Source organism: Ixodes scapularis, unplaced genomic scaffold (genome assembly GCF_016920785.2).
Source record: "Ixodes scapularis isolate PalLabHiFi unplaced genomic scaffold, ASM1692078v2 PGA_scaffold3__209_contigs__length_174095766, whole genome shotgun sequence".
Lineage (NCBI taxonomy): Eukaryota > Metazoa > Arthropoda > Arachnida > Ixodida > Ixodidae > Ixodes > Ixodes scapularis.
In genome coordinates this window covers 20,760,682-20,782,080 of record NW_024609868.1, presented here as the reverse complement: position 1 = coordinate 20,782,080, position 21,399 = coordinate 20,760,682, and the positions used below count along the sequence as shown (strand labels likewise).

The 21,399-nt window shown below is 44.2% G+C and overlaps 1 protein-coding gene across 4 annotated transcripts in view; it reads left to right on the top strand.

Moving 5' to 3' along the window:
• The window catches only part of LOC8030822 (probable serine/threonine-protein kinase mps1), a 60,025-nt gene extending 40,569 nt beyond the window's left edge, over nt 1–19,456 (top strand). For 2 of the 4 annotated variants that reach the window (XM_040500556.2, XM_040209192.3), the window contains 7 exons: nt 338–504; nt 2,103–2,227; nt 7,405–7,482; nt 10,459–10,635; nt 12,442–12,514; nt 12,605–12,702; nt 18,437–19,408. In XM_040500556.2, coding sequence (XP_040356490.1) covers nt 338–504; nt 2,103–2,227; nt 7,405–7,482; nt 10,459–10,635; nt 12,442–12,514; nt 12,605–12,702; nt 18,437–18,469 — 751 coding nt within the window. In that variant the 3' untranslated portion in view covers nt 18,470–19,408. Of the gene's footprint in view, nt 1–337; nt 505–2,102; nt 2,228–7,404; nt 7,483–10,458; nt 10,636–12,441; nt 12,515–12,604; nt 12,703–18,436 lie in introns of all 4 variants that reach the window. The other 2 variants (XM_040500554.1, XM_040500555.2) reach the window with 2 other exon arrangements.
• The last annotated feature ends 1,943 nt before the right edge of the window (nt 19,457–21,399 follow it).

Genomic DNA, 21,399 nt, shown 5'->3' with positions numbered 1-21,399 from the left:
TGGGAAAGCCCGAATTGGCGTGGAATCATTCGCCTGTTCAGGTTTTTCTCACCGTACTTAGTGAGAAAGTGCATCCCACTAAATTTAGCCGGGAGCCCTAATCTGGACACCCGGCGAAAAGGTTGGCAAGGGAGTTGACCGCTGCGATTGGTCAGAGGTTAAGCATGGTGCCTGCCAATCGTAGCCGCCGGATTCCTCGCTGACTTTTTCGCCGAGCATCCGGATTAATGCTCCAGTTGGTGACGCGTTCCGGGTGCTGTAGTAAAACCAAGCGAATTTGTCCCAAGACGTCGTCGCACGAAACGCGGGTGACGGTCGGTGCCTTCGTTCCTTGCAGCGAGTACGACCAGGAGAGAAGTCTGCTGATGCTGGTCATGGAGGCCGGGGACAACGACCTGGCCTCAGTGATCCGCTCTGCCACCGAGAAGGAGCCCATGAACCTCCTCGCGATCAAGTTCTACTGGTCCGAGATGCTCCAGGCTGTGCTTGAGATCCACAACAAGGGTGCGTCTGCACCGAGACTCTTGACTCTCGTATATTATGCTTTACACAATTTGATTTGACGGCAAGCTAGGTTAGTTGGTGGGCTGTTGTGACTTTAATATAATGAATGCAAACGTGCAAGCGAGCTGGACAAGAGTAACAATAATAACCCCTGGAGGAGGGGATTATTATTTTGTCCTTTTGGTTCCCCTCTCCAAGAATTATTATCGTTTTTTTTTGGTTTTTTTTCTGCACGAAATTGGTTTAATTTGTTAATAGACGCGTCTACACTGGTAACGCAAATTAAGAGTCACCATCAATTCTTTTTCGTGAACTCATGGAATTTTTAAAGTTAGTCCGAGGGGTCGAGGCGCTCTACTGGCGAAGCTGGAAACGCGACGTCAGATGTCGTAATAATGGGAGCGGTACAGCTCGTTTCCGATGGGCCACAAGAAGTTTCAATGGCGTGAAATGAACTCTAAAAAAACTTGTGCCGGCCAAAAAAAAAGAAGAAATTGCACAAAATTGTGTTTTTTAGACAACCCGCTTGCCCTGCAATTTACGCGTGCGACGTCGTTCCACTTGACAGCACAGGAAAATTTTAATGTTGGTTTTGGCATAGCCTTCATTTGCCATTTTATCAATAGCTATATTGAGTTTAGAGGTAAAAAACAGAACCGCAGGAGGCTGTTTCACACGCTTGTGTTTGAGTACGATCAACTGTGTTGCTGCCGCTCGTAACTGCCTACATCGAGGGGACATGCTGGTGGTACCGTCCGTCGGGTAGCCCTGGGATGCAACTGCTCATGATGATTATCATAATTATAATCATGATCATATTATTACGATAATTCTAAGATGATTATCATAAGCAGTTGCGAGTGAACCGGTCTTTATCGGCTGTCAATGACTGCAGAGAGGCAATAAGAAGCTTGGGACATGCCACGCCCTGCCTTTCTTAAGCTGCCGGTGTCCATGTGCACAATTAAAACGTTTTCTGTGAGTGCGGCTTGTAAACAGCAATTTATACCATCTTCCATGTTTTTGTCTTCGTGCTTTTGTATTAATTTAGTCTGATAGTCAGTTCACTTTCGACAGTGTCTCTCAAGCCATATAAACGCTAGAAAGAATATAGATATTGTTCCGGATTTACTGAAGGGCCAATCCTGTACGTAGATCAGTCCTTTCTGTCAATTTCGCTTCACCCTGTAAATTTCAGTAACTTTCGAGCTTGGTTTAGTTTGTATGATGGTGTCCTGGCATTCCTTCCTGCTTAGATTCACTCTTTCGTCGGGTTGAAACTTGAAGCACCTGCGTAATAGTGAGTTTTTTAATGTAAGAATAATTTAGCACCTTCGTGCAATCTCTCGCTTCATGACCGAATGATTTTGGACAAAACTTATCATTTGAGCCGAGGCATTTGCCTTACGGCACTGTTTTCGGGGCACTCAATTTTATGTAAAGCTTTCCTTTGGGAATGGAGGTAATTATGTTTCTGTACTTTGTTTGTGTCAGCAGTTCCTTTGAAGCAAGAAGCTGAGAAAGTTCTAGCGTACATGTTGGGCAATCGGTGAGCTGCAATTGAAGGAGACACACATATTTTTCGGATAATCTCCCAGGAGTCATCCACTCCGACCTGAAGCCAGCCAACTTCCTGCAAGTGAAGGGAAGACTGAAGTTGATCGACTTTGGCATTGCTGACCTCGTGCAGGCTGACGCCACCAGCATCGTGAAGGAATCTCAGGTAAGTGGCTGTCACGTCGAAGCTCAGTCAGCGATGGCTCGACTCTTTGAGGGCATTCATTCTTGAGAGTCTCGCACATAGTAGTAGCAACTGTGCCGTGAATTTGGGACTCTCGATTGTCCCGTGGGACTGTTGATGGCAAATTTTTAAGACGTTAAATGTGCGCTAAAGTGGATTTTGAGGTCGTCTTTTTACTGTCTGAAGTCAATTTAGGCACTTTGAGCGTCCCGTAGACTGTTTATATGTGTCGGCCGCCATGTTGTTTTTGACATAGCTCAGTTGGGGACAAATAGCAAATCACTTTATTTGCCGAGTGGAAGGCCCTTGAATTCAAGGGGTTTGTGCCAGGTCTACTTTTTACAGCGATAGCCGTTATGGGTTCCTCCCACCACTGGAAGTGACGTCCATTGTTGATGTTGTAGTTGATGTAGTGGGGCGTGTGGCGTCCGTTTTGCCAAATCCTTAAAAACGATTGCCTGCCGCCCGCTGGGATTGAACCTGAGTCCGTTGCGTGCGAAGCGGAGGCGTTCCCACAGAGCTATGCCACAGCCTTATCAGCCCATCTTATACGAGGGTCGTTTGATAAGTATGGTAAAAAAACAAGATAAACACCGCTGGATTTTTTTTTCAAATTTTATTCCTTAACATAGGCTACACTGAGGGCTGCACACCTGGTCCAGCAAGTTTCGACTTTTTTCATTCCATCCAAAAAATAGGCTCTCTTAAAGCCTGCAAAATATGCAATGATAGTGGTTAGAGTGTGTCCTCAATCAAAAAAAGAAATTTTAAAAATTAAAAAATATTTAAAAATGTATTAGGAAAAAGTTGCATGGTGCCAAATTCAGAGAATAGGGGGGGATGAAGAATCAGTTCGAACAGTGGGTAATTTGTGCAGTTTTGACATTGAGACAATCTATTTGTGCGCTGGTGCATTGTCCTGGTGAAAAAGCACTTTTTTGTACGCCAAACTGGGCCGTCTAAGTTTTAGTGCTTTCTTTAGTCGATTTCATAATGTTGCATAACGAGCCCCTATTATTGTTTTACCTCTCTACAAGTAGTCGTCCAGGATAATTTCTTGGGTATCAAAAAACAGTGCCCATCACTTTTCCAGCTGACAGAACGGTCTTTGCCTTGTTCGGTGCTGCACTTTCCCCAGTTGTTGTGCACTGCTTTGACTGCTGCTTCAACTCGGGTGTCAAGTGGTGGATTTAAGTTTCATCCACAGTCACAAATCGACACCAAAAGTTTGTTGGATTGTGATTCAACATCGCCAGGCACTGCATTGAAGTGTCCTTTCGGCCGTGTTTTTGGTCGTCAGTGAGCGGTTTCGCCACCCATCATGCACACACCTTTTTCATGTCCAATATTTTGTGCAGGATGTTGTAAACACGGTGAGTTGAGATGCCTACAGTTTCAGCGATCTCTTCTTGACGGTTTTCCAAAATGATGCCATGAATTTTTTTAACAATTTCCTTCGTGGTGACCTTAACTGGGCGTCTGGAGCAGGCTTCATCTTAAGTGGATGTTCGGCCATGTTGAAACTCAGTGATACAAAAATATACAGTCTTCAACACTGGTGCAGAACCCCCGTGTTCTTGGTCCAACTCGGCGTTGATCTTCGCAGCCCTCCACTATTTTAAATAAAAATGTTTGATCACCGCGCGGAACTCGTTTTCTTTTTCCATTTTCAGGGTAGCTGACGAAATGCCTGCGTCAAACATTTTGACGCAGGCATTTCGTTTGACGCAGGCATCTCACACGACGCAGTTCACAGTGTGAACCACACGTCGTGTGAGGCTGAAATCAGACCTGAGCTAGAGTTTGAAGAGCCATAGTTTCCGGCCATAAAATGATCACATGAATTGTAGCACCATGTCATAAAAATTAAAGAGCGATGCCCACTGCACACACTCTCTCGAAAAATACAAAGAAATAGCCGATAACAGTGTGCCGCTGTAGCACTGTCAATGCTAAGAGCTTGTGCCAGGAGATGCGCTTTCATGCACTCTGGAAAAAAAAGCAGAAACAAAAGCGTTCGGAACAAAATGGTCAGATGTCCATTTTATTCCAAACGCTTTTATTCATGCACCGCACGGCGCGTGAATGCGACACCAATGCCCAATGACTTCGCCATGATGCGTCGCAGCTAGCGCTGTGACTGTACTATGGATTAACACAGGACTGCTCGTTTTTCTTTGCCATACAGTCAAACACCTTTATTCCGAATGCCTCTACTACGAAAATGCCTGTCTAACAAAGTAAAACAAAGTCTCGGCCAATCTCCAATGTGTTCAATCTATTTCTCCGACTACTAGAACGAAAATATATATGTTTAATGGAGCTATTGTGCGGCCCCACAAAGTAAAAATTAGCGGTATCATGAATTATCTAGGTGAAACACAATCGATTTTATGTAAATTGCCGCCGCTGCTGCGCTGTGCATTCTTGGTTTCTGTTTTAAATAATTTGTGTGCAACCTTGTGTCTAGATGGTGCTACATGACTACATTCCTGCGTAGAAAGCATGTACACAGGTACATGGTCACATAGCGCCCAAAAAACTGAGAATGCACGGCGCGGCGGTATCAAAAGCAGCGCAGTGGAGGTGGCACCGCTTTCTGCCTTTGCCGCACGCCACCCGCGTTCGTGCATACCTTCATTTTGCTCACGCCGTTCATTGAGCACGTACCACTCCGCTTTAAGATGAGCGTTTTTTCAACGCTCCGTCCGGGAAATGCACACACTTGTTTTCTTATTTTGCACGTACATCAGCGTATATGAAAGGGCCCGCGTGAATGAAAGTATATACAAAAAATTGTATTCTCACGGGCAGTCAAACCTTTTTCGTGCTTTCCTGCCATTTGATCGACCAGTGCTCCGATCTTTGTCAGGATCCAAGATTCCCATTCTTGTTCTATCCGAGTCCCAAATTGTTCCGCCTAGGAGCGATAATATGCGGCCGAGGAAATGTGATCTGTGACTCTACCCATGACGCCAAAATCTAAACGAAATCAGTAAAGCCGCACAGAGAAATGCACCCCCCCCTCTTTGTGCCGGATAGATGTGAAAAATCTCAGTTGGCTTGGTTGTACGCCTCTCCCCATCTTTGCTGCGCCGCGCACTGCAGCTGTCGCATAGCTGAGTGCATGGACAATTTGAGAGCAGTGCTTCTCCTTTGAGAGCAGCACAGCCGCTTAGAAAACCTACTCCGAATGACACGTGGCAGCAGAAGCAGCCACACTATGTAGAAAAGGTGAAACTTGCACAGTCGGCGAACACTTCTCATTCGCTGTGTGATCGGGGATCGATGTCGGTGGTTGAGATTCATATTTTGGCAAGTCACTTAAGTTTGTTCTGTTGAAGTTTGGATGGCGGAAAATTAGTCTGCAGCAAGGAGTGCCTGGTGTTTCAGCTGTAGATGACAAACTTTGCCAGCTGCAGTACTGGCGGTACGACCGCTAGCCCGTCGTCTTTAAGTTGCGTCACACAGTGGTGAGTACACGAATGCGTGCCAATACAAATTTTATTTAGAAAAAAAAAAATAATAATAGTGGTAATCGAGCCCAAGATGCCTGGATTCTGCAGCACAAGCATTTGCCCCATGTGCTGTGAGCTGCAATGTGCTAGCAGACTGGGCCACCGTTCCCCCTTTTGATAAGTCAATTGTCAATGTACAAAACCTCTTTTCTGATGTTGCTCATACTATACCTGGCGCTACACTGTTTTCTAAAACACCTCAAATGTTGCGCAGCTACGTCAGTTTGCTATAGCACATATTCGGTTTCACATGATTATTTTTAGCGCTCGCCTACTGCAACGAAGTTACCTGTACTACAAAAGATTTCGCCGGTCCCGCGGACCTTGTTATAAAGGCATTTGACTGTACTATATTTTAGGGGCGAAGCTCCTTAGGGGCTAGCCATGTCCGTATGTCTGTCCGGCGTCCGGTGCTCGTGCTCCCGTGCTCGTGTAGGGCAAACAAAAAAAAAAAACCACATCTTTACGTGGAGAATGATGTTGATTGGGGCGAAGCTCTGGTGGTGCTTGTCTGCGTAGACGGTGAGCCGCAGCATGCCGAGCCTTTCGTTCGTTTTCATATATGTCAGAAAGAGAATGTGTGGTATGGAACGTGGTTATATACGCATTTGAGCATTTGACTGCAGCGTGACATGGATGAAAACGAACGAAAGGCTCGGCAGCGTCTACGCAGACAAGCACCACCAGAGCTTCGCCCCAATCAACATCATTCGCCTCGAGGAGATGCGTTTTTTTCTTTTTTTTACAGTTGACTCATTAATTCAGATTCTCTCGATTCAAACTTGCAGATAATTCAAATTAACATGCGGGTCCCATCCTATGGGTCTCTATGGGAGGAAACTCCTTATAATTCAAACTTTGCTTTATTAAAAAAAAAAAATTTGGTCCCCCTTGAGTTTGAATTAACAAGATTCGACTGTAGTTATGCTTGAACCATTAGCTTTAGTTTTTGTCGCCCAACCCAACTTTGTCATATTTCAACATCGCAACCGTCACACGAAAAATAAAACCGGAAATTACAATCACGTGTGGGCTTTTTCGCCCTTAAAAATGCGACCAGACACTGACACGCCCTTTTTCTGAGAAATCTCTGAAAAAGGGACATGCCGCCGTGTTTGGTTACTTCTTTAAGGGTGAAAAAGGCGACGGTGATTGTAAATTCCGGTTTAATATTACTTTTAGGGCGGATAGATTGAGTTTGCACCATAAAAAGACAATCTTGAAACCCACTTGAGTGCCCCACTAATATCCCCATTGACTGCAATTTTTATTTTTCTCTGCTAGAATTTGAGGTCTTTTTTATCTGCTGTCCAGCATATGCGCTTGGCCAACTCTGGAAGAAGGGAAAATATTAAAAAAGAAGTTGATGTTTTTACTAGTTTTAGTTTACTAGTTTTAGCTTGCTACAGTTGGTGACAAGTTAAGAATGCTGTAGGTTCTCCGCCTCGACCACGAGCTTTCTGTCTCTGATAGCACTCCGTCGCACGTGCAGCCGAAGAGCGGCAGATGGCAATCAAAGAACACGCGGAGCTGGAGGCATAACATCTACTGAATTTTAAGCTTATCACCAACTGTATTTCTCGTTGGTCTTCTGGCGTTTCTGCAACATTCTAAGCAAGCAGCCTGCATCTTTCTTTCCAGATGGGCACCCTGAATTTCATGTCCCCGGAATCCATCGCCAGGATGCCTGGAAACGGCACTGGAGATTGCGGGCTCAAGGTACGGTGCTTGTCGAAACGAAACGGACCGGCAGAGCGCGTGGCCTCGTGCAAATACAGTTACCCTAGTAATGCCTAGAGTAATTAACAAATGGAGCGATGCGGTTACTCTACGATAGAGTAACTGAGTGTGCTAGCTCAACTGTACATGATCCTCAAGCAGAACGTGTTCAGTTACTCTAGCGAGGCCAAGCACTCCACTGGTCCTTCTCATTTCATTGAGCTCTATACTTCGCTAACAACCAGATTGTTTCAGACTTGCCGAGAATTGACACCAATTACGTAACCAATTAGTTGAGGTGTTTGGTTTACATGTTCGGAGTAGGCATGGAGACATGTGGCTAGGTTTCTGCATCCTTGGAATTCATATTCAAGGAAGCTTAAAGGGCATTTCTTTTTTACTTCCAGTTTGTGCTGGGAATTCCGAGTAATTCTGTCTTTGCTGAATAATCTGTGCTGTATGACATTATTTGGTAAATTACTTTAGAGGGCAACTACGTTCAAGTCCAAAAATTTCAGGATAATGAGTGATTTCACATTAAAAAGCACTAATAAAAGGTACTGCGTCATTTGCTTCACGAAACATGGGATATATATTTAAGGTTGTTCGTTTCGGGGTCTTAGTTTTGTCAACTACTATTTTAACGTCCGCTAAGTTTTATTTTGTTCCGATGGTTGTGTCCCCATTGTCCTCTGTGTGTCCTCGTTTAGGGTTGCCCTTCCTCTTTTGTGCCCCCTAGTTTAGGGGGTTCAAAGCTCCTAAAGTCTTAATGGGTTTTTCCCCATTTTCCTGTTGGGGATATCTGGCTTAACCTTGATTTTCTTCTGTGTGCTTTTCCGTTTAGGGTCGTAGTCTGAAACAGTTTGAAGAAAAATTAATACATATTTCTGCTAAAATTACCTCAAATCAAAAGAAAATAATATATATTCTCGTTTAGCAAATGATGTCACGGACGTGAAAATAAAAATAAAAGCCCAAAAATAACAACCCTATATATATTGTTAAATCTCGCTTTAAACACGAGGAGAAATCGAAACCGAAACTTTGGCCGTCAAAAACATGGCGTGGTACGAGATGCCACATGATCCACTACACAAGGACAGGTGGGATTGAGGTGTGCCGGTGGGCCACCAGTGGGGCAGGTGTGCGCCAGGCGCAAGTGTCGTCTGCAACGCACTCTTCAACATGTTGTGTGTCTACGACATTTGACGACGTCTGCACAACTGCGGCATCAGTCTGCGCATGTACTGTTTATTGTGTGATTATTGTCTCTGAGAAACAGTAATCACAAACGTTGAGACGTCAATGGCGGTTGTGACGCGGAAGACGGCAGTAACGGCGAGACGGCCGGACGGCACCCAAGAAGCGCGCTGCAGAGGTGCATTAAGCCAATCACGTGGGCACTGCTGAACGCCGAGAAGAATTGTTGCTGATGTCACCCATTGCACTTACCCTGAGACGTAAAAACAAAGAAACGGGCAATGGTGATGACGTTTTGCTCAACGTTGGCTACGCCAATGCCGTAGCTTGACTGTGCTGTTGGTTGTGCCTCAAGTTGCCCGCTACAGTCAGCCGATTCCAGCAACTTGGCCCGCTGCAAAGTTTGCCGGACCGTTTAAGAAACATTTAGACAGGACTAGGTCATTATATTTTATGTGTAGTCTTCTTTCCTAGGTGATACTGAAGAGGACTGCATTGATTTTTCAAAAACAAAAATGAAGCGGAGTTGCCCTTTAAGAGTGCAATTTAATTACAATTAGATTGATTACTAGATTACAGAGTGCAATTAATTGCAATTGCACATTGCTTTTAGGAAGTAATGCGATTATTTTAAGATTACCTTCCTTTGAGAGCGACGAAACGTAGTGAAGGTGATGTTGCGTCATTATATGGCATTTTACATTAATTGAATCTTGACTAGGTAATTAAGTTTAGGTTAATTAGGTTGGGACAGCGTGCGAAGACCGTTTGAGGCAACATGCTCGCTCTCGTTATGTTCACTTCGAGGCGTGAAAATCTGAGTTTCGAGTTACCACTAGTATCCATGTTTTCTGGGTTAATTTTTCTCTAAATTTGGTGAAGTCTTTTTGTTTTGTTTTTTTGGTGTTGGGGGTTTGAAAGCTGGCATTAATTGCATCTTTCGTCAAAGAGATCGGGACATTCCCAAACAGATTCCCCAACCTGCAGGGTACGGCCACAGGACCTGAATACTTACTTGGAAAACGTTGCAGAATGGATATGAGAAGGACGTAAGGGGTGAGGTTATTAAAGCGGGAACCTGCCTCGCGGACAGTTTGGTACGGGCTGCGTTCCGGGTCAGCACAAACTAAAGCCGTGGAAAAAAAATCTCTTTTCGTGAAACTCAAGTTTTTTGTTTTTTTGTTGTTTTTTTTTAATTTTATTTGAGGACAGTTTGAATTTTGGGTTTTTTAGTTCACTTTGCTATCGATCGGACCACACCTGGGCAAGTTTACCGGTGAATGTGTGCAGTTATATCTCCCGTGCCCTAGAATAGCTGCAAGCTGAATTTCAAGGTCACGCGAACGGCTCCCCTAGCAAAGGGAAACTAAAGGTACTTAGCGTTTCGGGCAAATGGTTGCCGCGGGTCCATCCTCGCTTTGATTGTTCAAGTCCGACTTTGCACACGAAAAGAGCTTGACATGCCCGAAGTCTAAGTGAAATGAACTGCATTTGTGTTCCTTAGAAGGGGCATGTAAAGTTATTTCGGGGGTACAACGAACGAGACTTGCATCTGCCAAGTGAAATCGGCTGGAATGCTAGATACTTCACACAACCTCAAAATCCCCATTGCCACTATTTTATCCACCGGGAGAGATGTCCGCATTCACCGGCAAACCGGCCCTGGGGGTAACTTTTGGGGGTTTATTGGTGTATACCGAAAACACGATACTCTACCCATATACCGAAAACACGGGACCCTACTCATCGTCTGGCACGCCGTCTGCTTCGATGCAGATCAGCCGGCGGTCCGACATCTGGTCCTTGGGGTGTATCCTGTACACCCTGGCATACGGCCGTGCACCCTTCCAGCACATCGTGGCACGAAACGACAAGCTACGTGCCATCATCAACCCGAACTTTGCCATCCCGTTCCCTCCCGTGGCCGATCCCAACCTCCTAGACGTCCTGAAGGTTCGTCTACGTCCCTGGCTATGCCCCGCTTCTGCAGGCGACGTGCGGAAGAATAAAGGGCTGTCCAGACAGGATGCGGCAAATGCCGTCACGGCAGAAAAAGCGTACACTTTTTTGAAAAAATAGACGTTGCGGCGCGCATGTTCGTTCTAAATTTAGACGTCAACCATGCAAACAGCGTGGCTTTCCTCCTTGCCTCCTCGCTGTCGCCTTTTCCCCTCTTTTTACGGGAAATTACCATAGAGATAACAATTACCACAGAGGAGTTGACGACAGCCAGAAGGGCGTGTGAGCTGCTGTTGGGACCCATGTGACGAGCACGCTCTAAGCCTCTTTCTGTCTATCCTATTTTTTGCCAAGGGGAAGCTTCCTTCCGCAAGCGGAGGGAAGCATTTCCCTCGGCAAAAGAAAAGAAAGCAGAAAAGCAGACCGGAATCGAAGGAAAACCTGCAGAAATTGCATCCTGTTTGGACAGCCCTTAAATGAGTTGGCAAATTTCGCAGTGCATGTTGCATTGTGCACTTACCCTAGGTGTGGTTGTGTCACTGCACGCTGTGCAGAAATTGACGTAACTGTGACATTGCCTTTTTTTTTTTTTTTTTCATTTTGATTGCGCTAGGTGGTTTTGCGCGAGCACCCTCTCCTACGCTAGCAGTTTTGATCGTAGCCTCCCAGCTGTAAAACAAGAAAAGGAGCTGTAAAATAGTTTGTTGTTGGGCGAGTTGGTGAACGTTTGGATACATGGTTTTGCGCAAAAAAGACGGACACAAGAAAGAGAAACAAACACAAGCGCAACTTATACCCGTGTCAGACGGCGTTCTAAAGATCCTTTTCACTAAGCTCCTTTATAAAATCGGCCAATCTGCTCGCGATGTTGATGTTGAGTGTGCATGTGCCCTACGGCGTGCGCTGGTTCGCCGATTTTATAAAGGAGCTTAGTAAAAAGGATCTTTAGAACGCCGTCTGACACGGGTATTACAATTGTATTGAGGAAACCTTTAGAAAACATACAGATATATCGTCAACTTCAATGCGTCCACGCATGCGTCGTATCCCACGCTCATCACAGAAACTTATCAAGAAAGCGTTTTTCAGCATTATACAAACTTATCAAGGTATCGCTCACACATAGGTCGCCTTTCTTTTTGATAACGAAGGCTTCCAACAGCTCACATGCTTTTTGTCCCTTACTTCCGCCCAAAATTACAGTATCGGAAAAAAATTTTCTGACACAGTAAAGTTTCCTGAATACAGTTGTAAGTTGCGCTCGTGTTTGTTTCTCTTTCTTGTGTCCGCCTTTTTTGCACAAAACCATATATCGAAAGAAAAGGAGCGGATGATTGCTCGTTCCTGCTGATTGTACTGCCCTCTGTATGTTTCCAAAGGAGAATGTAACTTTTCCTGTGTAGCAGTGGCAACGAACAGTGGTGAAAAGTTGGAAATGTTCATCAGTCTGCAAATGGGAAAGAAGCGACTCTTGTTGCCCTTTTCTGCCACTGCAGGTGAGCCACGGTGAAGATGTTAATGCTCACTTTTTGCGAATTATTTGGTACGAGGCTCTACTTCAGTTTTGTTAATGGCTGTTGCATCCTGCTGTCTGCCAATTATAGCAAGGCTAGGTAGATGTTAGGTCTAATACATATAAATGACTTTATACGCTTTGTACTCTAAAATAATATATAAAGAGTCCTAAACTGAGTTTTCATAAAAAAAAAAAACAATATGACAACATGACGGTGAACGTTTGAGCAAACGAGGCGGCGAAACTGAAAAGCTAATCTTCCCACACTATTTTTTTAACCACAGCGATGTCTTCGACGGAATCCCAGGGAAAGGCCTACCATCTCCGAGCTACTTCAGCATCCTTTCCTGACCGAAGGTACTAGTCGCCCGTCCCGACCGTGGTTGCCCGATCGAATAACATTCCGGCGAGACGTCCTTAACCAGTCACCAATCTCTTTGGAAACAGATCGTGCCCTGTTGAAGCCCCAGAGGAATGACAAGCTGCAAACAATGTTCAGCGAGATCGAGAACATGTCTCCGGACAGCGTGAAAAAAGTGAATGAGGTAGTGTGGAACTGCCATCTCTTCCCTACATTCCGTGACAACATTTTTGTGCAACATTGGCAAGGCTAGTGTAGTTTTCACAGCCTTGCTGTGAAACCCGTTCCCATCCCATCAACCCAGCCTTGCTGTGTTGATGGCAACGGGGGAGGGGGGAGAGGGGTCTCACTCAGCAATGCAGACTGACAGTGCAATGTTACCAAAGGTACAAGGGCGAGAGTGTAATGTTGCGGTTGGAGAGGAGGGGAAGGAGCAACTCCCCTCTTCTGACCTTCTTTTGTATATCCCCAAGTCACTTTTCTTCCCTATAAAATTGGCATTTCACTGAAAATTTGGACAAAAGCGGCTTTCATCTCTTTTCCACCCACGGCTTCCACAGCACTGCCTGCAACTGTTGTAAGGCAGGGTACAGATAGAATTAGACACAAGTCCTCACAGACGTCTGGTTCATTAAATATTTTATGACCAGTTCTCCAGGTGGCTAGCTAATGGATTATTTAGCGAGAGATTTGTTGGAAATTTTAATGCATTAACTGTCTGGAGCGAATTGACGTCATCAGCTTTGAAACCACGCCAAGTGTTCGCCATACGGCACCTAAAATCCCCTTTCCCAAGTGAAGCCGATTTCTGATGAAATTATGCTCTCATTGGCTGGTGCACGTCATCAAGGAACAAGGCTCTCATTGGCTCTCATCCGGCATAGTTCCAAAAAAAGCCACCAGAGAAGCCCTTTCCATGGTGGCGCAGCCAGAGCCCAGCCGGAGCAGACTCCAGGGAGATTGCACGGCCAAGCTCGGCGAGGCGTGGCGCAGCCACTTCACGAAAGCATGCACTCGGCCGTTTGCCGGCGAAACGTGCATGCCACTACGCCGCAGACGAACTAAGGGAGCGGAAGAACGACATTCGTGCTTTCGCATTCACAACTCATAAGAAGTGCTCAATGCTCCTGTAAGACGACGAATCCTCTTTTACAAGTTGAATAACGCAACATAAGGGCCTCACTAAACCGCCAACTTCGTAACTGTCCTTGGAATTGTGACATCAACAGGCTCGGAAGGCCTGCTGAAATGGAGCGGCCGGAAGTCACTTGGGAGGGGGGGGGGAGGGGGGGTTCTTGTGTTTGTACGGATGAGAAAGGTCTATAAAACAGCGCCATGACGCATGGACTGCACCACTGCCCATGTCAGGGAGTGGTAGGTTGCACATTTTACTTACCAAAACCAAATCGCAACTAGCACTACTGTCCTACTCAGTGGAAAACAACTGCAATGTTCCGTTGCTAAATCAAGTTAATACCGCTAATTTCGGTTCAACATTGAAAGATATTGTATCGTATCTTTAATCTATTTCTCACATAGACATTTTTGTGTACTTAAAGGAGCTGTGCACCAATTTCAGTTCTTTGCTTAAATAATTGTGGGACCTGGTGTCTCGACCCTTCTGAAGTAAAGAATAAAAAGTTCCTTTGCCTGCATGTTCTATTTTTTATTAAACAAAAGGACAAAGATTGAGGTTTTTTGGCATCTTTCAACTCCTTCACCATCTTCCGAGTCGCGTGCCCTGTGACATAAGAGGGGGACGCACGGGGTTCTGGTGAAGCTCTTCTATAGCGCCATCAGTGAGCAGCAAGAACTCACCCGCTTGCAACCATGTGCTTGCGTTGTGCTATCAACATAAGGTGGACGCGCGGGATTCCGGTAAAGCTCTCCCTCTAGCTCCATCAGTGAGCAGCAAGAACTCACCTGCTCGCAACCACGTGACCACGTGCTTGCGCTGCACTATCTACATGACGAAAGTGCCAATGTGCTCGTCCAGGTCCGGCCGTCTAGCCTCTGGTGGCTCCTCACGTTAGCAGATAGGGCTGATGGTTTTGTTGACCTCGGATAGATGGCGCTACTGAAACTGTATAATAAAAATTTTGTAGATGATACCAAGTTCATGACACATGACATTGGAATGACAAGATTTATTAAAAAAATTACCATTTATTGAGCAGGTAGCTGCACAACTTCCTATTTTTTACAGTCCCCCTTTGAGATTGTGCCGCGTGGTCCTCATGGCTGCCGCTTGCGGCTGCAGATTTGAAAATATTCCGATTTTTGCCTCGCGATTACGTAGAGGAATCGCAATATTTTGAAGGAAGGAGATCATGCATTTTCTGTCCTTTGTGGCAAGATAAACATTGCCAAAAGTACAAGATGCAAATTCTTTCAATGTTAAAATCATTCCACAGCTCCTTTAATGTCTCGTACGTCTTGACTCTTTTGTTCCCCGGTGCTCAGATCTGCCCTCAACCAGTGATGTAAGGATACATAAATTGTTTCTCGAAATGCTTGCAAGCGAAACATTGTATATCAAATCCCAAAATGATTTGGTTTTATTGGTGTTCATTACAGCAAGAGAAATGGCAGCAAAAAGCAGTGCATCATCTTATTTGTTGGCAGTTTATACAATTTGTGGAAATGTTTCGGATTGTAGTCACTCGTACAACGCGTGGCTGTCGTATCCGCACATGACCATCCAGCTTGGAATGGACATTAGCAGTGGTATTAAGATTTGTTGAATCAGTTGGCTTGGCAATGACGGTGAGATTTAGTACATATAACGACCATAGATTCATTTAAATAAATCGGCGGATTTTTTTTTCCGCCAATTTCATGGACTATCTGCTACCGTCGTCTAACTTGCCCCGTGGTGTTTTCGGTGGAATTCTTAAGGTCCTTTTATCGAATAGCTCGACGGGACATTTCCGCTCACATGGTTTAGAAGGTTAATGTTTAAAATACATTTTATCGAATAGCTCGACGGGACATTGCCGCTCACATGGTTTAAAAGGTTAATGTTTAAAATACATTTTATCGAATAGCTCGACAAGACATTTCCGCTCACATGGTTTAAAAGGTTAATGTTTAAAGTGCATTTTATCGAATGGCTCGACGGGACATTTCCGTTCACATTGTTTAAAATATTAATGTTTAAAATACATTTTATTGAATGGCTCGACAGGACATTTCCACTCACATCGTTTAAAAGGCTAATGTTTAGAACACATTTTATTGAATAGCTCGACGGGACATTTCCGCTCTCATAGTGTAAAAGGTTAATGTTTAAAATAGATTTTATCGAATAGCTCAATGGGTCATTTCTGCTCACATGATTATAAAGGTTAATGTTTAAAATACATTTTATCGAATAGCTCGACGGGACGTTGTCGCTCACATGGTTTAAACGGTTAATGTTTAAAATACATCTTATTGAATAGCTTGACTGGACATTTCCACTTGCATGGTTTAAAAGGTGAATGTTTAAAATACTTTTTTTCTAATAGCTCGACAGGACATTTCCACTTACATGGTTTAAAAGGCTAATGTTTAAAATACTTTTTTTTTTCTAATTGCTCGACAGGACATTTCCACTCACATGGTTTAAAAGGTTAATGTTCCAAACACTTTTTTTTTTTCTAACAGCTCGACAGGACATTTCTGCTCACATGGTTTAAAAGTTCGGTTCGGTCCCTTGTTCACTCACCCGTGAACAAGGGACCGAACTGGTCCCGAAACGTCGGGTAAATGTTGGTTAGAGTTAGAGTTAAATATTTGGTTAGAGTCCCTTATTTTTCGCTTCATAAAATGTTAGTGGTTAAAATAGATCTTATTGAATAGCTCGATGGGACATTTCCCTTCACATGATGCTTGCTTGAAGTATACCCAAGAAGAAATGTCTTTAGGTAAACGGAACCAAACAGCAGCGCCGATAGAGCAGTTCAAGTTAGCATTTTGGTAAGCTGGCATTTTGTGGCTGCTGTCAGCTACAAATTGAGCCTTAAAGGGATGCTGAACCGAAATCTGGATTCCCCAAAACATGCGGCAAAAGCGTGCAACGGGATGCTACAAACACCAAAACATCACTCATACAGCGATATCTTGAACGGATGACCGTATGTTTAAAAAAGAGTGGCGCATTTGGCAGGAATATTGACGTCATGTTTCTCAGAGAAGGAGAGGGAACGGCCTCGCGTCTTCTCCGCCTCGCGGCCTTGAGGGAGCGAAGCGAAGAGAGGAGGAAACTAGGTATCTTGACGGTCACGCGCCTCGTCGGCCTGGTTCAATCTAGACTCCTTTCGCTAAAAATACGGCCGTCCATTTGAGATATCGCCTTACTAGTGTTGTAGGGATTGAAGCGTCCCGCCTACATCTCCAACATTGTTTTTTTTTTAATCCAAATTACGGTTCACCATCCCTTTAAATCTTGCGGTATCTTGAAATAATAACAGCAAGCTTTTACAGGGACTATTTTGCAGAGCGGATGAACGTGTGATGAGACGGCTTGTGACCATTATACACGCAGCAGGGTGGAAAAGTCCACTTTTTTGTGTTAAGTGACAAGTCAAAGAGAAGGGGAACATGTCTCCTCCTGTTCCTTTTTTTCTTCATGTTTAACTACTTTTTCTTAATACAATGGCATTCTTTAGCTACTTCACCCGGTCTTCGCGATATGGGATCTGGCCTCGAATGTGCTGTGCATACACAGGAGCCGCGCTTATACGGAGCGGCAGTACGCAGTCCTTCACATTCGCACCCTCTTCAAAGGGTTTGACACCCTTGGCGTCGTTCTAGAGGTTGCGTTCTAAAAGATGTCGTCCTAGAGCAGGGTGTAAGATAGACAGGTGGGGAAACGGCCCATAGAAACCTACCGCAGCGCCGTGACCGGATTGTGTACTCGTCTGCTTGTGGGTGGCTTGCGGGTACCCCCGATTTGCGACAGATGGCGCTGCGGCGAGAAGAAAAAAAATTGGAATCGAATTTGCATGGAACTTTATGGGAGAGTGCGCAAAATAAACTGAGAGCACGGCGGTCCTCCATTGAAAATTCACGAGAAACCTTCTCCGTCAGTTTAACCGGTCGCCAGCGTTCGCCCACCTGGAGTGAGAGTTCGCGGTGCTCCACATACATGGCACCACAGAAAAAGAGAAAACCGAGGGGGACACAATCCGGTCGCTCGTTAGGCTCTCGTTTCACCACCTGTCTATCTTACACCCTGTCCTAGAGGTCGTTTTTGACGTTCTTGAGATCGCTGTAGAAGTCATCCTAGAGGTCGTTCTAGATGTCTTCTTAGAGGTCATTTTTGAGATAGCCCTAGAGATCTTTCTATACGTCTTCCTAGCAAACAGATAAACCCGAAAGATGCAACCACGAAGCGGCAGTATGCACACATTAACATTTGCACCCAAGCTTATTATTAGTTTGATTTAGTTTATTATTTAGTTTATTATTAGTTTGAGTTGAGCTAGTTGGTACATGGCCAGTGATGGTGGTGAAACAATTGCTCATTTTCGAAGTTGTGTGCTGCAGTCGTGCTGACGTCAATGATTGTATCTTAAACAATTCATAAAATGAAGTGTTTACTGGAAATATGCGTCGTCATACTCACTGTGAGCTGTGTCACGAGTCATGACGAATGCTCTCGCAATTCATAGACAACCAACAAAAGTAGTTTCTGCAGCCAGTTATTTAGTATTGTACAAACAGCCTTCTAACATTGCACAAACATCCCTTCCTACATTGCACAAAAGCCTTTCCAACATTGCACAAAAAAGTTAATGCAGTGTAACAACTCTAGCAGAATTCTTTTTAGGTTCTCGTGTGGGTTCTGGGGAAAACTAAAACAGCTAAAAAAAAAGTGCCTCGCTTAAGTGATGATGTCAACATCACCTTCCCAACCTTTTCTTTCTTTCCAGATGGTCAAGTCGCTGAAACTCGGCAAGAAATAACGACAAAGCTGACTACTGTGTACGTTATGCAACAATCACATCAACAGTTGTATAGATCTCACTGTTTGACTACCACTATGAAACTTTTTTATTTTATTTAACAATTCCTCTCCCTGCATTATGACCACCAGTTACATTTATGGTGTAAATTTTTTATCTGGCTACAAAAAAATTGTTTTATATCTTTCCGACTTTGAAGGAAGCTTGGCAGCCCATAAGTGACCAAAGCTCAGAGTTGTCGAAGTAAATGCAGCCGTTTATTTGCGATCTTGTCAAATTTGACTGTGCCTGGCAGTCTGAACATGGTTATGAAAAGGGGCTGGAAAACACTTAGCTGAAGCTGCCAATTTGCTTTTAGAATTTTATCATATCTGACAACATTTCACCTCTTCTTATTCTACCGAATTATTTTTAATGTGACATATATCTGTACGATTGATTTGTATGTATGGGGTGTTATATGTGCAAAATAGTGTATGTGTGGCTAGTAAACCAAGTAATAAAGAATGTAAAAGCTTCAGAAATTGCTGGTAGCATTGGTGACTCTGGTTTGGACATACTGTGCTCGACGAAACAAAATGAACCAGGACAGCGCGTGGCCTCGCCAGAATAACTGTGTATGTTCAGCTTTAGGAGCATATACAGTTACGCTGGCGTACATGGCTGCCATAAGCAGTTACCTGACTCTAGAGTAATCATATGGCTCCACCACCTAGTTGCTCGAAGAATCTCCAATGTAAGTATATTCGCCAGGCCACACACTGCGCTGGTCCATTTAGTTTTGTTGAGCACTGTACATTCTATTCAACGTTTTCATCTTCTCTCCTAAAATCATGTTAACACTTTTTTTTGCATTTTGGTTAATTTTAGGTAGCGTTCTGTGTTTCCAGATAAATCCGAAAAACATCCACCTGTAAAACTTTTTGTCAATTTGGATTTATTCAATAAACCTTAAAAGTTGACGTACCCAATGCCAGAAAAAAAAAAGACTATTTTAAGTTTGGTTAGTACACAGGGTGAATGGTCCTGAGAAAATGCTGCCCCATTTTTCTGTAAAATCTCGGACCATGACAGAAGGGATCTTGCTGTTTATCTCGTCAAGGTGCATTCAGAACGACAGGTCATTGTACTCTCAGGTCATGACAAAGACCACTGCTCCGGTTTCCATTTTGGGCCTTACTATTTGTGCTTCTTAGAGGAAGGAGTTTTGTGTTTTTGTAACAGTGAAAGCGGTGAACCATAGAGATCTCATTGAAGGGGCAGGCAGTTGAAGCTTTACCATGCCGCACAGGTGCGAGGTAGGCTGATGGGTAGGATGGGATGAATACAAGCTTCCCAGCTACTACCTCCAGAAGTTTATTAGTTTAAGTAGGGCTGGGAAATTCATTGATTAACCTACCAATTATTGTTTTAGTTGAGAATTTCTTTTTTCCTGTTTACTCTGAAATTTCGACGAACCAAGAAAAGTAAAAATTAAATACTTTCACCACGTAGACATGGACGAGTACACCTACCTAGTATATGAAGGGCAAAGTTTAGGTGACATTTCAATTGAAAACTGTAAGGGTGAGATTTTTAACTCCAGACAATTGCAGAAGGTTGCACGTGTCCCAGCCATTTCAATGCCGAGCGAGCAGGGGCAGATCCGGAACTCCATTTGAGGGGGGGAGGGGGGGGGGGGGGGAATTTGTAAGGATACTATTCTCCCATTTTTTCTTGTGCACCGGGGGTCCACCAATGGCAAATTGCCCTCCGGGGAGGGGGGGGGTCGACTTTGTTTGGGAGGGGGCGGCTGCCCCCATCGCCGCCCCCTTGGATCTGCCCCTGCGAGCGAGTGTTTGTTTAGCGCAGCAGAGACTATTCTGAACAATCAAAGGAGGCCGCTCCTGCCGGAAAATATCAATGAACATCTTTGCCTCATGCAGCTGAAGACTAAAGGGTGGCAATTAATCGGGTTAAAATTTTTAATCTGCTCAGCCTCCCTTTTAAGAAATGAACATTTGTCGATGCAACACTTGTTTGCAACTTTTGTCATGGGGAAAATTAGTATTGCCAATGGAAATGGCACCAACACCGAATCCAGCTGAAGAAACATTAACTGATACAAGCGCGTTCTTTGAATCTCGCACACAATTACACCCGGATATTATTTATTTTTATTTTTGAAAAATGAAAACACCGCAAAATTTAGCTAGAAATTTCAGAAAAAATAGGACTCATACATAAATAAACTCCGAGACACACCCTCCGAATTTGACGAAAAATAAACTCCGAAAACGTGGAAAAGTTTTTGCAGCGAAGGCGGTGTCTAAGTTGGAAGGAGTCAAGATTTTACTACTGCAACTTATTTGGTGCTCTACAACGGTAGCGGTAAGACAGCTACTGTCACGCTTGATCCTGGTACCTCTACTGCAACTCCAGACAAAGCGTACATAGATGGCAAATTAGATCGCCGACTTGGATCTGCTTTCGGAAATTTCGAAGGAATCATCCTAATGGCAGGTTTTGCAGTACAATGTGCCATCATGTGATTTCTGAAGTGCCTGGACTGCTTTTGATTAGCTTCCATATTGTGCATGCAGTACCGTCTCTTCTGTGCCTCTTCCTTTTATCAGAGTATATTTTTGTTAGTTTTCATTCTTTGAAATTCCCAGTTTAATTTTGCTAATCCTCGCCTCCCCCTACACCTTTCTCTGCCCATAAACCAGGCAATGTGTAGTTCATGAAAATGTACCAATCAGAGTGGCGAAATTGGCCCAATGACTTGTTCTACAAGCTTTTCTGGATACACTTCCCAGACTTTCAGCATCTGCAGTGTTTCCAAGGACACCAATGAGCGAAAGTTCAGTTGTGCATATTGGTGATATTAAGTGCTACCAAGCACATTGGTGCACCTAATGTCCTAGCCCCAAGGTTGGCTTTACCTCAGA